A 13,865-nucleotide genomic window follows, 5' to 3' on the forward strand; every position below is an offset into this window, starting at 1 on the left:
AGCCGACCAGCGCGCAAACTCCACCACCGCGACGCGCAAAGCTAACCGTCAACAGCCCTCCCACCACCACCACCACAATGGGCGCCAAAACCCCCATCCTCTCCGCCATCTCCATCTTCTTCCTCGCCGGCGGCATTGTCCTCTCCCTCTTCATCATCCTCTCCGGCGCGATCAACACCCTGCCCATGAACCAAGTCTTCTTCCTGCAGGCCGAAACCAACGGCATCTCCGGCTCCTCCAACAACCCCGTCCCCAACCCCGCGCGCTGGACCTACTTCGCCGTCTGCGGCGCGCGCAACGGCAACAATGCCAACTGTGGACCGGTCACGGCGGCGCTGCCGTTTGATCCGCGCAGGAACTTCCAGACGATGAATGGGCTTCCGCAGGGGTTTAGGAATAATGACGACTACTACTATGAAAGCAGAGCGGCCTGGGCTTTCTACATCATCGCCCTGTTCTTCGCCGTCATGGCGCTGTTCTTGAGCTTGCTCGCGCTTTGCTCCCGATTGGCCGCCAAATTCACCGGCATGATGGCGCTCATCGCCGTCGTGATGCAAGCAGTCGCCGCAGGCCTCATGACGTGCGTGGCATCCCCCTCTTTCCTGTCAAACACAACCCACTAACTCTCTGTGTGATGCAGCGCCTGGACCGTCCAAGCCCGCGACGCCTTCCGCAGCAACGGCCAATCCGCCTCCCTCGGCAAATACGGTTACGGCTTCTCCTGGGCCGCTTTCGCCTGCTGGCTCATCGCCGCCGTCCTGCTGTGCGTCGGTGGCAGCGGAGACCGCGGCGACTCGTCGGGCCAGAAGAAGAGCTATTTCGGGCGCAAGAGGAGCACGCGCAGCAGGGGCAGCTTCCGGGATAGCGAGAGCGGGCGGAGGGTGAAGGATGAGTATGAGTAATGGAGACGCGACGCTTGGGTGAGACTGTATGGCGGACAGAAAAGAAATTTGGGATCTCGTACTGTCGATTAACGCGTTCGTCCGGGCTGCGGGATGGTGTACCATTGGAGTGGACGGATATATAGGGCGAGGAGGGACGCCCGGCGCTCAGGCGACGACAATGCGGTATGTTTGGATAAAAGGGTGGGAGTATGAGTAATGTGGTTTCTATGTAATGTACTACTTTATGAGAACAGTAATGTATTCGAAGAAGAAGAAACAACTCCGATCAAGCCAACCTTCAGCCCACATAGCTCGCTGCGACAACCTCCGTCGACAACCGTACTCGTCCAGCTCACGCGAAGTTATTTACTGCTCCTCCTCAGGCTCTCCAGTCGCACATGGAGCGTGCAATACAATATGCATGCGGCGCAACATAGAACCTTCCAGCTACTAGGAAACACTCTGGAACCTTTCGGAGCCCATATCCTTACCACGTTTGCGCGGTTCATGACTCTCTGTTGTCATGGACGAGTTGTTACAAGTATCACTGACTGCTCGTAGACGATATCGAGATGGACGTTACAAAGCTCGCATCGTGAGCATCGCATACCACAGACCGTTTTCGAAAAACATCCGACCTCAAGCGAACCGCGAGCCAAACACCGGCTTAGCAACGTACTGCGGATCAGCGAACGACAACTTCGTCTTCCCGTTGACGAACAGGTTGCTGCGGGCTCCGTATCGAATTGCTCGTCCCTCGGCGTCACGAGCGAGGTCGCGATCAGAGCAGTTCGATCCGTTGGGTTCGAGGAGAGGTGCTTCGAACGCCTGGGCACGTTGGTCAGTCCTGCTGCTGATTTGGGAGGAAGAGGTAAGAGGGGGGGAACGTACCTTTGCGATCTCCAGTGGCGAAAACGAAACTGGTCGCCCGAGGGTCCACCAGCCCCAGTATATCGGAGCGATGGTTGCGACGCATAGGACGGCCACGACCACAGCAGCGATTAGATACGCCCAATCGGCGGAGTAGACGCTGTGATCTCCGATCCTCTGTCCCGTCACAGCACTCTCGAGATACTCGCCGGGATCCATCCTCGACTCCAACACCGACCTGTACGGCTCCTCCTGATACGCCGCGACCATGCCCGCCCAGACCATCATCCTATTCAGATCCGCCACCACATCAGCGCGCGGGTCCCGGTACCTCGGACACAGCTGTTCGCCATACGTGCGATACGTATCCGGCGACTGACCCTGGATGTACTGCGCGAGACGCCGGCGGTCGTCGCCCACGACCGCCACGCCGCCCTCCCATTTGAGCCAGGCCTGGGTCATGACGCTAGCCAGCGTGGAAGGGTGGCCGGCGATCGCGGGGTCGATGCTGAGGTCGACGGGCGCGTTGTGTGCGCGGGCGACGAGGTGTGGATGTCCCGGGTCGTCGAGGGTGGCGGTGCCGTCGCGGATCGTGATGTTGTAGTCTGCGGTCGCGGAGACGAGTGTGCAAGCTGTCTGGTGCAGGATGCCACTGCAGTCTTCCCCGTCGTAAAAAGCGGTTACGAGGCGTATGCTCTCCTGGCCTCCATCGTCCGGCTCGACGAGGCCCACGGCGATCTGGAACGCTTGCGCTTTGAGCGGTGGCGCCAGCCAGCCGAGCAACGTCGTGTTTCTCACAGCCGTGAGCCGATAGTCGACGGGATACTCGTTCGTGGTGCAGATGCTAGGCGTCAACGCCGGGGCGCGGATCACAGCTTTGCACGTCTGCGGACAGCCATTTATCCCCGAAAGCGGAGCATTCGAGCGCACCAGAGCAGTCAAGTCTCTGTACAGCTCAGGGCTCTTCACAGAGGGTAAGGGCCAAAGGTTGTTCGGAGCAGTGCGATTGCCGCCGATAGGCACGGTGTCGTTGAAGACTTGGCTCCAGTGGCTGACGGTGTCCGACAACGGTGCGCGCTGCCAGCCGGCGTGGTCCCAGTTCGTGGGCAGTTGGCTGCCCATGGAGACGTTGAGGGAGACGGCGTAGTCGAAGTACGCGGCTGTGGACAAGATGGAAGCTCGTTGCAGCAATGGACCGTCTCTTGCCTGGTCAGCGCTTGAACGACCCTACGTTGGACATGCTACAGGATGAGAAGTGACGCACCAATCTCGACAAAAGTGGCTGCGAGGCACGCAACCCCAAGAAGACCAATATGTCTTCCCGCCGTGAGTGCACCCAGCACCGTCGTCCCGCCCGCCAGTCATGGTGTAGCTTCGTAAGCGTCGTGCCCTTCCCAGCTCGATACCACCATGCTACGACCACACCTACCACGACATCATCAGCAGGAGCCACGCCCAGGCTTTCGGAATGAATCATGCAGCAACATACCTTGCAAGCAAGCATACCTCACACACAAATTCGCCACCGCCGTCAACACCGCAAGGTACGTTGCGGGAGGCGCCGTCCACGACCGAGTGTCCGCGCCGTGCGAACCGACAAGGACCCCCGACGAAGCGACCATACTCGCCAGCGCCAGGAGCATGGCAAGGAGCCCAGTAAGCGGACCGAAGCGGAAAAGCGTGGTTCTCCATGGTCGTCCTTCGCAATGGCGATTGCTGGGTTGCGACGGCTGGGCAGACTCATATGTATACTTCCAGCCGAACGAGGAGTCGGTGGTGCTTGTCGGGATGCCGTAGTCGACGTTGGAGGGTGCGTCGGAAATGTGCGCAGTATGCTTGGAGTCACACGAGCATTCGACCGGCCTGTGCGCATCTTGTGGACTCTCCCCAAGCGTATCTGCTGGGGTAAGTGGTGAAGAAGGCTGGATCTTATTAGTGTGATCTGTCGGCTGCTCCTGAGCTTCTGCCATCGTGCCCAGATCCATCGAATGCTATCCGTTGGCTGACGCTCTACCGACACGTTTGGTGGCATATTCGTGCTCTTATATAGACACCTCTCCCAGACCTCGACTCCGTTTCACTCCGCCAGAGAGCCATTGATGCGTCAGGCGTCCCATTGCATCACCAGCTCGCAACGTTGCTCTGGTCGATATCCTCACAGCTGAACGATGGCCGCAATGCGCTCCTCCATCGAGCATCATCTGCCATGATCGAAGAGGTCAAACAAACACTCCTAACCACCTTGCCACCAATGAAGAGGGGATGTTGATCTTGGTCAGCAGAGAGGTTGGTGCTGAGGTGAAGAAGTTGTGGCTGAGATGGAGAGCAGAGTGCTGACTTTGCGTCGTGCTAGCTAACAACATGGCGATGCTCGGCGTTATCGTGTCGCGCAAGCAACGTTCTTTTCTGGTCGAAGCTGCGGTTCAGCTCCATCTACTCGCAAATGGGAGCATGATGTCACAAAGGACGATCTATACAACCCCTGACCACGGAGGATGCGCGGGCGCGCAAAGGAAGTTGTGCCCATGTCTTTGAAGCTGCGGTGCGGCACCGTCAATCTAGATGTAAGTGATACATACAATGCTTTGCGAAAAAAAGACATATCGGCATCCTCTCTCCGCGCCGCCCTGTCCGCCATACCGTCTCACAGTCTCGCCCTCAACCGTCCGAACAACCACGACCCCGTACTCGGCCGCGGCGGCAACATCGGCTCCAGCTCCGCGCAGTTGAGGTACGACATATCGCCCCTCGCCTTCTCCAGGTCCGTGACGCCGCAGAGGCGCATCGCTGTTTCGACCTCATCTTGCAGCACTGCACCATCGTCAGCACACCGCCCGCGCAGCAAGAAACAATGAGGAAAGGGAAGGACAAGACTTACGCTCACAAGCGTGTTCCACCCCTTCAGTCCCATACGCCACCGCACACTGGAACGGCCTTCCCACCCCAACTCCTCTCGCGCCCAGCAAGATAGCTTTCAGCACATCACTTCCCCTCCTCACGCCACCATCAATATGTACCTCCATCTTGTCAAAGATCTCGGGACAATCCCTCCTCAACTCCATCAAAACCATCAACGTACTCGGCGCATTATCCAACGCCCTGCCCCCATGGTTCGAAATCACAATCCCCGCACAACCCATCTGCATCGCAATCTTCGCGTCCTCGGCGCTCTGGATCCCCTTCACCACAATAGGCAAATGCGTGTGTTTCCGCAACCACGCCAGGTCCTCCCAGTTCAGCGTATTGTCGATGAAGTTTCCAGTAGTTCGTGCCAGACCGCCACCGATCTTGTCGACGGAGGATTTATTCGCGTCGCCGAAGTAATTGCTCATTTTGAGCGTCGGCTGGCGGATGCGCTCGTCGGCTTCGCGTTTGCTGACGACGGGGAGGTCGACAGTGACGAAGAGGGCTTTCACTTGGTCCAGCTGGTTGAGACGAGCGAGCAGAGCTTCAGTCTTCTCGCGCGTGCGGTCGACGTAGAGTTGGAAGAAGAAAGGGTACGTTTTTGGCGCGGCCGTTACGATATCCTCCGGCGGCATGGACGAGGAGGTCGACATGCAGTGGATTATGCCGCCTTTCGCTGCGCCGCCGCCGAGAGCGCGCTCGCCTTCTTCCCCGGCGGTTTTGGCGATGCCCATGGGGCAGATCCAGACGGGCATCGCGGAAGGTTGGCCGAACATGGACATTTTGGTGTTGATGTCGCGGACTTTGCGCATGATGCGTGGGCGGAACCAGAGTTTGCCCCAGGCGGACTTGTTAGCGTTGAGGGAGTGCAGGTCGTTGGAGGCGCCGTGGATGTAGGCCCAGGCTTTCTTCGCGCCGGACTTTTCGAAGGCGAGCTCGAAGTCTTCGAGGTTGATGAGGGTGGAGAGAGGCGGTTTCTCGTTGGGGTCGGCTTCGACTTGCTCCTCTTCTTTTTGCGCGTCGAGCCAGGTTTGCGTGATGGTGGATTCATCAAGAGGCCCTTTTTTGTCCGAGTCGGAGAGGTTTTGCTCGATGAGGTCGGCGGAGTGGTACATGTTGTATGTTTTTGTGCCGTCTTTGCCAGCGTATTGGTAGACGACTTGAATGATTTAGCATTACTATCGACACTGTTGGGTGAAGCGAACGTACTTGATGCACCGCCTGGATGCTCAGGGGCGAAGTTGGTCAGATCATAGACCTTGCCATTGACTACTATCCAGCAGTCGTCCGGTGTGGCGTGTTTGGCCACCTCGGACACTGTGATCTTCCCGTCTGAAGCCATTGCGATTGAAACTGCGTGCAACAAACGTTGGAGAAGATGTTGATGAGAAGGAGATAGGCTTTGATGATTACCTACTGCCCCGAGATAATTGGTGTGAGAAACACGCGAGCAAGGCAAAGGAAGAGCTTGAAGTGGTTACGACTGTGATGAAGTCGTCCGGCTTGTTTCCGCCCTCAACTTCGGCTACCAATGCGCCGACAACGTGCGGAGGTGGAGCGCAAAGGCGGAGAAGTGAATTCAAAGTGCTCTCAATCATGGCTTGCGTACTTGCCAGCATGTTACTTTGCAGCCGATCGCGCTTGCTTTCGCGACTTGACTTCACTTTCATTTGACTTCCTTCTCGGGGCGATTGTGGCAGTCTTCGAGCGGAGCCTGCGCTTCTGCGGCAGCGATTTCAACCTGACAAGACCTTTTTGGGCAAGCGATGATATCCCAGACTTCTGGAACCGCGCTTCAGATCACCGGCCTCTATGCTTGGGCTACTGCTTTGTCGTTGCCCAGCAGGTGATGGCGTGCGAGGGTTGTCGTTTTGTATTGCCTTCGACCTTGCGGGGCGTCATGCCATGGTGTCCAAGCCGCAGGGGGTGTAGTCAAGAGGATGGCGCAGTCCCAGGTGTCGTATGTTGCAATTGTCCTGTGTGAATGCCTGGTGAGTTGTCTGAGCAGCACGCAACCATGGAACCGACACCGTGTGGTAAGTAGCTGTGGTGTTCATATCTCTCAAGTCCTAGATGCTGCTGGTCAGCGTCGTGTTTGAAGAAGTGAAGTTGCAGAAGACGTCTCAGAAGGTGCAAGCAGGCATCGACCCTAGCGTGCCTTCCTTTTCCGTTCGAGAATCCACGGACAGCCACTCACCGTCCGCTTGATGACCTTTTCTTCCGCCCCATCTCGGACTTACTTGTGCGACACGCTCATACTGTACTGGACGAAGACATACAAGAAGCTCTCCACCCCTCCTGCCGGCTGGACAGTACAGCGCCGCCACTGTCGCTACCCCCCGTACGAATGCCACCTCGCCGTCGCCTCAATCCCATCTCGGCCGCCGCGCTGCCGGTGAGCCGCCTCCCGGTTGGCACTCCACAGGTCGCCACCTCTTCCTCACCACCAGACCAGTCACGCGGTCCCACCAAACCACCACAGCTGAAAGGCCAGCGCAGTGACTTGAGCTTGGAGAAGAACGTATCCTCCGCTACTGACAAGGAAAGTAACAGCCCCACGCATAGCTTCCTCTCCACCATGCCACCCAACGCGCCTTCACATGACGTCTCGGCAAAGTCTATAGCAGAGGCTAAGCTGGAACGTCAGCGTGCAAAGTACGAAGAAGCAGATGCTGCTCGACAAGGTCCTTTACCACTCGACAGACGTGCTCAAACTTCACGTGGCAAGAATACCAGGTGGAAGCCATTCGACTTCACCGCCGATGGTGCGACGCCACGTCCCCAAGATGAAGGCGGCGCACCGGTCGAAGTCCGCGTCAACACATTCCGCCCGGCTTCTCGTGCTCCTTCACTCGCACGTTCCGCATCCGTACTCTCCCATCGCACCAGCGATACTGGCCATTCGGACATAGAACGCCAAGACTCCATGCTCACTGACAGCGGCTTCCAGGTGTATCAGGGCCGCAAGGGCAGGAAGCAGGCAAGTCAGCTGGATGCTTACGAGAGCAAACCTGAGCCACGTCAGACCACTGTGGAGGCTGAATTTGACAATCGCGACGTCCGCCAAGTCTTCGGCGGTGACCTGCCTGGTCCATCTTTCATCGAACAGCATCCCGGCTACAAGAATGGCCAGCTTCAGTTCCTCCAGCACCCAAACGGCGATGTCTCAGCCCATCAGTGGTCGACGGATCGCTACCAGTGGGAGAATATCGGCCAATACTCCAACATCCGCAAGAAGCTTGAAGGTCAGCTTGCTTCAGATAGGCTGAAGGGTGAGACGGCGTACCAGACCCTCCAGCGGAACACTCTGGCGTACTTCCGCATCGTTGCTAAACAGCGCGAAGCAAACGTCGAAGGACTCGAGTTCGGGCCGAAGGAGATCCAGGCTGCTATTCCTGAGCCGCCCAGCGAGCAACCCGCGGCGTATCCGACCACGTTGAGTGGAGCAAACCGAGAGGATGGAGTCAAAGAGGCCACGCTGCATCAATCACAGCATGCGTCACCCCAAATCCATTACACAACGCACCATCACCCTGCGACTGAGAATACTCCCCGACCATCGCTTCCACCGCAGTTCGAGCAATACGCCCAGTACCAATCACGCAACAGCTTCAACGGCATGAACCCGAACTTTTCCGTGTATGGTTCGAATCGAGAGAATTCACTTTACCTGGCTCCGCGTTTGACTGGGCCTTACAATCAGGTGTATGGCCAACTCTGTCCGCAGCACTTGGATCCGCGCTTCGGCCCGGTCTATCGTCCGAACTACCCGTCGCGGTCGCTGGGGCTAAATTACGACTTTCACTTCCCGCCGACCTCTTCAGCAGCTGCTCGTACGCCCTACGACGGTCATTCAGTAGCTGGCTCTCCCTATCAGCACAGGCTGGCCAACCAACGGGAAGATCCACCCAAGCAGATTTACAGATTCGAAGGAAGCAACGCGCCAGAGCAAAACCAGCCTTCTCGCCAGACGGCCTGTCACATCGGGCCGGATGAAGCCGAAGCATCCAGCACTGTCAGTCAGCCCCTCACCGAGCTCGCTGCACCGCAGCCTCAGCATGCCGTTCCTTTCAATCCTCGCATAGCTGCACGGGATCAGCTCTGGAAGCTTCCCGAGACGGCCAAAGAGCGCAGCCAGAGCCAAGCAAACATCCGCACTGTCCTCTTCGACCCCTTCCAGAGCGAGTCGACTCCGGAGAAGCCCAAGCAGGCGACGAAGGAGGATGACCAAGAATCAACGACAGCATTCAGCCGTAGGGTGGCTGGTAGGAAGTTGCAGCCTCCGCCAACGTTGACTCCAAGCTTGTCGCGATTCTTTCCAACTGGTCTGGTGCCTCCGCTGCCAAAGTCATCTTCACCAACCGGCAGCACCACGACGAACATCCTCCAAAACAGCAGCCCCGACCCGCCGCCAAGCAAGCAATCTTACACCCAAACCACGCCCCTGATCACCCGCACCGCAGCCCCACAACCCACCCCACAAACCCTCCAAGCCCCATTCTTCCCCTCCGAGCTCCCCACCAACCCCGCCATCGCCTCCGACGACGACACCACCAAAACCCCCCGTGAAACCTACGACGCCCGCCTCCACGAATGGTACACCAGCGGCACCACCTTCGTCCGCCACGAAGCCCTCTGCCAAACCATGCAATCATCCTCCGCTTCCGACCCAAACGATACCCGCCTCGACATCACCCGCCTCCTCATCCCCGTCCTCGAGAACCTGTCCGCTTACACCCAAGGCCTCGTCGAGAAACGGAAGGACTACTTCTGTCCCTGGAGCAAACCTGCCGAATGGATGGTCGATCGGGGCGGGAAGGGGAACGAGAGTTTCTACGATGCGCAGTGGGGCACGCCGCCGGCGAGGGTTGGTCGGGATTCGCGGTACGCTGGGACGAGGGAGTGGAGTGGAGAGAGGTTGCGTTCTAGGAGAGGTAGGGGGAATGGGACGGGGTGGCAGAGCGTGGCGGGTGCAGGGGGAGGGGGGTTGGTGGGTGGGAGGTTCGCTTTTGGGGGGCGGTATTGAGGATTGAGGGAGGAGCAAATGGTGGGTTGTAAAGGTGTCAGATGAGTGGATGGATGTTTTGCTGGGTTCCGTAGTGGAATGTTGCAGGTATGGCGTTATGAGATGATAAGAAACGGAAACGATGAAGTTGTACGATACAAGATGCCTTCAGCACTTCGGCCGGGTACAGACAACCAACAATGACAACAAGCGAAGAGAAGATAGAGTCGGCAATGAGATGTACGATGCAGTTAAGCTACACCCTGATGTATCGTTTCTGCTACCACGGAAGTAGCAAGTACGTCTTTCTTTCCGCGTCGATCACCCTTTCATGCACAAGCTTGTGTCCAGCAACCGCCAGCATGAGCTCGTATCCCAGCCCACTTCAGCACACCTATAGTCTTTTTGCTGCTGCAAAACATATCTTCGATATGCCTAGAACAGCCCTCGTCCCTCGTACCAAATACGCCTCCTTGCCTCTTCCGCTTCAAGCCTGCTTTCTTCCAACCTTGCATACTCCTCACTAGTCAGCATTAGAGTCTTCAGTGGAGCAGCAATTCTCACTCCTCCAGAGCTATTCCCGAACGACGACAGGTCCTGACGCAACACCTAGTCAACATCATCGCTGCCGAGATCCAACAAAGCCCCCTCCCCTTCCCCATCCTCCACTTCCCCGAACCCCGGCGTCTTCGGCGGCGGCGGCGTCCCATCCCTAGACTCCGTCGAGCCCTTCCCACTCGTGCTCGCACTGACACTCTTTCCATCCTCCTCCACCGCAGCCACACTCACACCCACCGTCCCACCACCCTTAACCACCCCCTCCACAAACCCCACACACTCCACACTCTGATAATGGCTCGGGCCGGGGAACTTACAAAACACCCCTCCGCCCCTATACTTACACTCCGCCTTCTGACACAAATGCCCGTACAAACAGCCCAGATTCCTACACCCGCCTCTCTTCGGGCAGGGATTGTTAAACACGACCTGCTTCAGACAATTCAACACCTCCGGTGAGGCGGGGCGGTGGTCGTACGCGCAGTTGTCGCCGGCGACGCATGTGCCGTTTATGTGGAAGTGGTTGCACAGTTTCTTCCTGGCGGTGCGGGCGTTGAAGTCGGCTTTGTCCGCGCCGGAGATGGGAGGGATGTAGGCGTCGATGCGGTGGGAGGTCTTGTTGACGGGAATGTGGCCCGGAGGGATGTTTTCGGCGCGGGGGAGGAGGGTGGCGAAGTCGATTTGTAGTTGCATTGCGTCGGGTTGGGGTGAGGTGGGTTTGTTGTTGTTGCTGGACATGAAGTCGTTGTCGGTTTTGCTTAGTTTGGGCATGCTGAAGGGGAGGACTTGCTCGGTGCTGTTTTGGCGCCAGTTCTTGATGTCGGATAAGCTGGGGTTAGCGCTGTGGTTGTTGGTGGTGGCTTTGACGTGCTGGAACTTGCACCCTTTGCCATACTTGCACATTCCTTTCTAGTAGAACGAACAGATCTGTGCATTGTCGTTAGCAGCAGGTGCTGCGGTTTGGTTGTTGCTGGTATGCTGCTGGATCGCCTTAGCCGGGCTCATCATTGATTGAGCCGGCTGGCTCTCCAGCTGCGTGGTACGGAAGACGTTTGTGAAGTCTTCAATTCGCAAGCCCAACTTAGTGAACTCGCGGTGGAATGCTGGTGTCCTGACGAGTGTGATACGATCTCTGTTGCCGACGTTGCTGTAAGGATTCAGCTCAGAGACGTAGCCCACATCGTGACAGGCAGCAAAGTATATATGCTTGCATTGAGCATTCTCCGCGAATTGGCGGAACATTGCTCTAATCTTGAAGTCCGCGTTCTCCTTCATTTCGCCAGCATCAACGAAGTCGAACAAGTCATTCGAGCGGTTGAAGTTGGCGATGAAGGGTGCGATACTCCTCTTTTCCTGTCCGGCGAGCTTGTGGCGGGACAGTGCTTTGGACAAGCCCACCACATTCGCATACACTCGTACCATAACACGGCAGTGGTCTAGGCCGCGGCTGCGGAGGCTGCTACGGACTGCGTCGTTGAGCAGGTGTGCAGCCCTCTGACCGCCTTCTGCGCCGTTACTGATCAAATCGTCGTCGAATACATAACCATCACCATCGATGAGGACGAGGACGAATGGGTTACGCTCTTGGCCTTTTGCCAATTGTTTGTACTTCTCGCGAGCGTCACGCTCTTCTTCGAGGTCGCTGCGTAGTCTTTGGTAATCCTGGATTAAAGTGCCGTACTTCTCCAGAAGCTCAGACAAGGTCGTGGTGTGCTGTTCATGTGCGTTGCGGAAGTCTGCGAGCTGCGCAGTCGACTGCTCCAGTTCCTGATCGGAGACCATTTTGGTTAAGTCTGATCTGTTCGTGTGTCTGAAAAGTTGGCACGTGAGCGCGCTTGAGCGGTGTACGAAAGCTCCTTAGCAGATGTCGAAGGTGTCTGCAATTGTCCGGTATGAGCAGTCGACTTGGAGAGTGGCTTGATATTACAGCTGGAGCGAGTCTGCCGGAGTTTGCTATACTCTTGTAGCAGTAGACTTGTGCCTTTGCAGGTCTCTAACGAAATCCGGCTGTGGCACGCGACAGGACAAAGCTGTTTTCAGACGGCCGCTTTTCATCGCCTGCTTGTCAATGGCCCCGTCTCAGTACCTTGGTGGGTGTGGAAACGATCGGACAAGGCTTTGGGGTCTTAATGAGACATGATTAGCGGAGAAGAAACATGGCAGGTGAAGTTGCAGGAGGAGGTGAGGTCTAAAAGAATCTCAAAAGCCGGATCAGGCACTCGCGCTAAAAACGCTTGGCATATCTGGACTTCGTCTAAATGAACATCCACTATGCATCCTTCCAGCCTTTCTACACTCCATCAACGCAAGGTGTGATGTCCTGCCTCGATAACCCGCGATTGGACGCACGATTGTGTCTGCCGAGAGAGTATCCCGCATCAACACAGCTCGAGTGAGGGTGTGGTCACTGTGCACGGCAGCCCCTGGAACCCAGTAACTATCCGCCCACCGGCTGTCCCAGAAAGAACTCTGTCAAGCATCTCGCCAACCTCTCCGGCTTCTCGAGCGCAAGACTGTGTCCACACTCCTCAAACAGCTCACTCCTCTGCACTATCTCCACAACCTTAGAAATACACTCCTCAACCTGCGGGCCGAAGAACTCAGGTGCCCCGATGGTCATCACAGGCATCTTCAATTTTCCTCCCTCCTTCAGCATCCGGTGATGAATAGCTCCGTTCTCATGTCCAGCACGGTAAGTGGCCAGGATCCCGCTCAAACACCCAGGCTGCTTCACGCACTCGATCCAATGATTGAGCGCCTTGGGCTCGATTGTGGTTGGATTGTAGCACTCCTGCTTCATGAACATCTCCTAGCAAGCACTCTTTCATCAGCCTCTCTGAAATGCTCGAGCAAAACTTCTTCCCTCTCAGCACTCCCATCCCATTTCCCCACCACAGCACAAAAGAAACACGAACTTACCCAAAACTCCCTCTCCTTCCCTTGAATCAGCATCTCCGGCAACCCCGGAATAGCAAAGAAGCCCAAATGCCAGCACCACACCCCCTCCTTCCTATACTGCCTGCTCACATTCTCGGGCGTCCAAAAACTCGTCTCCTCCAACCCAAACCCGCTCAGCACCATTTCCCCAAAACATACCCCCTTGATCCTCTCGGGATACTTCGCAGCCAAAGCATACGCGTAGTCAGCGCCGCGGTCTTCACCTACAACCAACAATCGCCTGAGAATCAGCAGACGTGCATGTACATGTCACGGTGGCCCTGAGTGGCTCAGCACCTTACCGTGCACGACGAACTCCTGGTGTCCGAGTTGGCTCATCAGTTCAGCCATGTCATCAGCATTCTCCTCACTCGTATATCCCGTCGTCGAAGGCGGTTTATCCGTGTACCCGAACCCCCTCAGATCCGGCGCCACGAGCGTGAAATACCGGGTTAGGAGGGGGAAGATGCGGTACCAGTAGAACGAGTTCTTGGGCGTGCCGTGGAGGAGGAGTAAAGGAGGCCCAGTGCCGGCGGTGATGAAGTGCATGCGGATACCGTTGATGCGGTAGCGGTGGTGCGTTACCGGTTGGTTGGCGTGGTCGAAAGTCTCGGCTGCTTCTGGAGTTGTGGCCATGGTTGTTGGTGTTTCGATCTGCGGACTTCTGGAGTTGTGTTTGAGCAAAGGGAATAGCCTTTGAAAAGTTC

The 13,865-nt window shown here is 56.9% G+C and overlaps 7 protein-coding genes across 7 annotated transcripts; 2 read left to right on the plus strand and 5 right to left on the minus strand.

Annotated features, from left to right (window-relative positions):
- Nucleotides 1-77: 77 nt before the first annotated feature.
- SUR7 (Eisosomes component) lies at nucleotides 78-902 on the plus strand (the record flags this gene model as incomplete). The annotated part of the gene is made up of 2 exons (XM_064807193.1): nucleotides 78-580; nucleotides 641-902. The coding sequence occupies 2 exons, from the start codon at nucleotides 78-80 to the stop codon at nucleotides 900-902; spliced, it is 765 nt and encodes a 254-aa protein (XP_064654566.1).
- Nucleotides 903-1,523: 621 nt separating this feature from the next.
- Nucleotides 1,524-3,739, minus strand: LTR77_009968 (uncharacterized protein; the record flags this gene model as incomplete). The annotated part of the gene is made up of 3 exons (XM_064807194.1): nucleotides 1,524-1,712; nucleotides 1,776-2,914; nucleotides 3,244-3,739. The coding sequence occupies 3 exons, from the start codon at nucleotides 3,737-3,739 to the stop codon at nucleotides 1,524-1,526; spliced, it is 1,824 nt and encodes a 607-aa protein (XP_064654567.1).
- A 659-nt stretch (nucleotides 3,740-4,398) lies between these two features.
- Nucleotides 4,399-6,000, minus strand: LTR77_009969 (uncharacterized protein; the record flags this gene model as incomplete). The annotated part of the gene is made up of 3 exons (XM_064807195.1): nucleotides 4,399-4,565; nucleotides 4,633-5,817; nucleotides 5,868-6,000. The coding sequence occupies 3 exons, from the start codon at nucleotides 5,998-6,000 to the stop codon at nucleotides 4,399-4,401; spliced, it is 1,485 nt and encodes a 494-aa protein (XP_064654568.1).
- Nucleotides 6,001-7,005: 1,005 nt separating this feature from the next.
- Nucleotides 7,006-9,684, plus strand: LTR77_009970 (uncharacterized protein; the record flags this gene model as incomplete). Its single annotated transcript, XM_064807196.1, has 1 exon — nucleotides 7,006-9,684. The coding sequence occupies one exon, from the start codon at nucleotides 7,006-7,008 to the stop codon at nucleotides 9,682-9,684; it is 2,679 nt and encodes an 892-aa protein (XP_064654569.1).
- A 588-nt stretch (nucleotides 9,685-10,272) lies between these two features.
- On the minus strand, nucleotides 10,273-10,992 carry LTR77_009971 (uncharacterized protein; the record flags this gene model as incomplete). Its single annotated transcript, XM_064807197.1, has 1 exon — nucleotides 10,273-10,992. The coding sequence occupies one exon, from the start codon at nucleotides 10,990-10,992 to the stop codon at nucleotides 10,273-10,275; it is 720 nt and encodes a 239-aa protein (XP_064654570.1).
- Nucleotides 10,993-11,130: 138 nt separating this feature from the next.
- On the minus strand, nucleotides 11,131-12,003 carry LTR77_009972 (uncharacterized protein; the record flags this gene model as incomplete). The annotated part of the gene is made up of 1 exon (XM_064807198.1): nucleotides 11,131-12,003. The coding sequence occupies one exon, from the start codon at nucleotides 12,001-12,003 to the stop codon at nucleotides 11,131-11,133; it is 873 nt and encodes a 290-aa protein (XP_064654571.1).
- A 655-nt stretch (nucleotides 12,004-12,658) lies between these two features.
- On the minus strand, nucleotides 12,659-13,794 carry LTR77_009973 (uncharacterized protein; the record flags this gene model as incomplete). The annotated part of the gene is made up of 3 exons (XM_064807199.1): nucleotides 12,659-13,030; nucleotides 13,141-13,382; nucleotides 13,461-13,794. 3 exons carry the CDS (start codon nucleotides 13,792-13,794, stop codon nucleotides 12,659-12,661), a joined length of 948 nt encoding a protein of 315 aa, XP_064654572.1.
- Between the last annotated feature and the right edge of the window lie 71 nt (nucleotides 13,795-13,865).

Source organism: Saxophila tyrrhenica (assembly GCF_035928015.1).
Source record: "Saxophila tyrrhenica strain CCFEE 5935 chromosome Unknown scaffold_20, whole genome shotgun sequence".
NCBI classification, from domain to species: domain Eukaryota; kingdom Fungi; phylum Ascomycota; class Dothideomycetes; order Mycosphaerellales; family Extremaceae; genus Saxophila; species Saxophila tyrrhenica.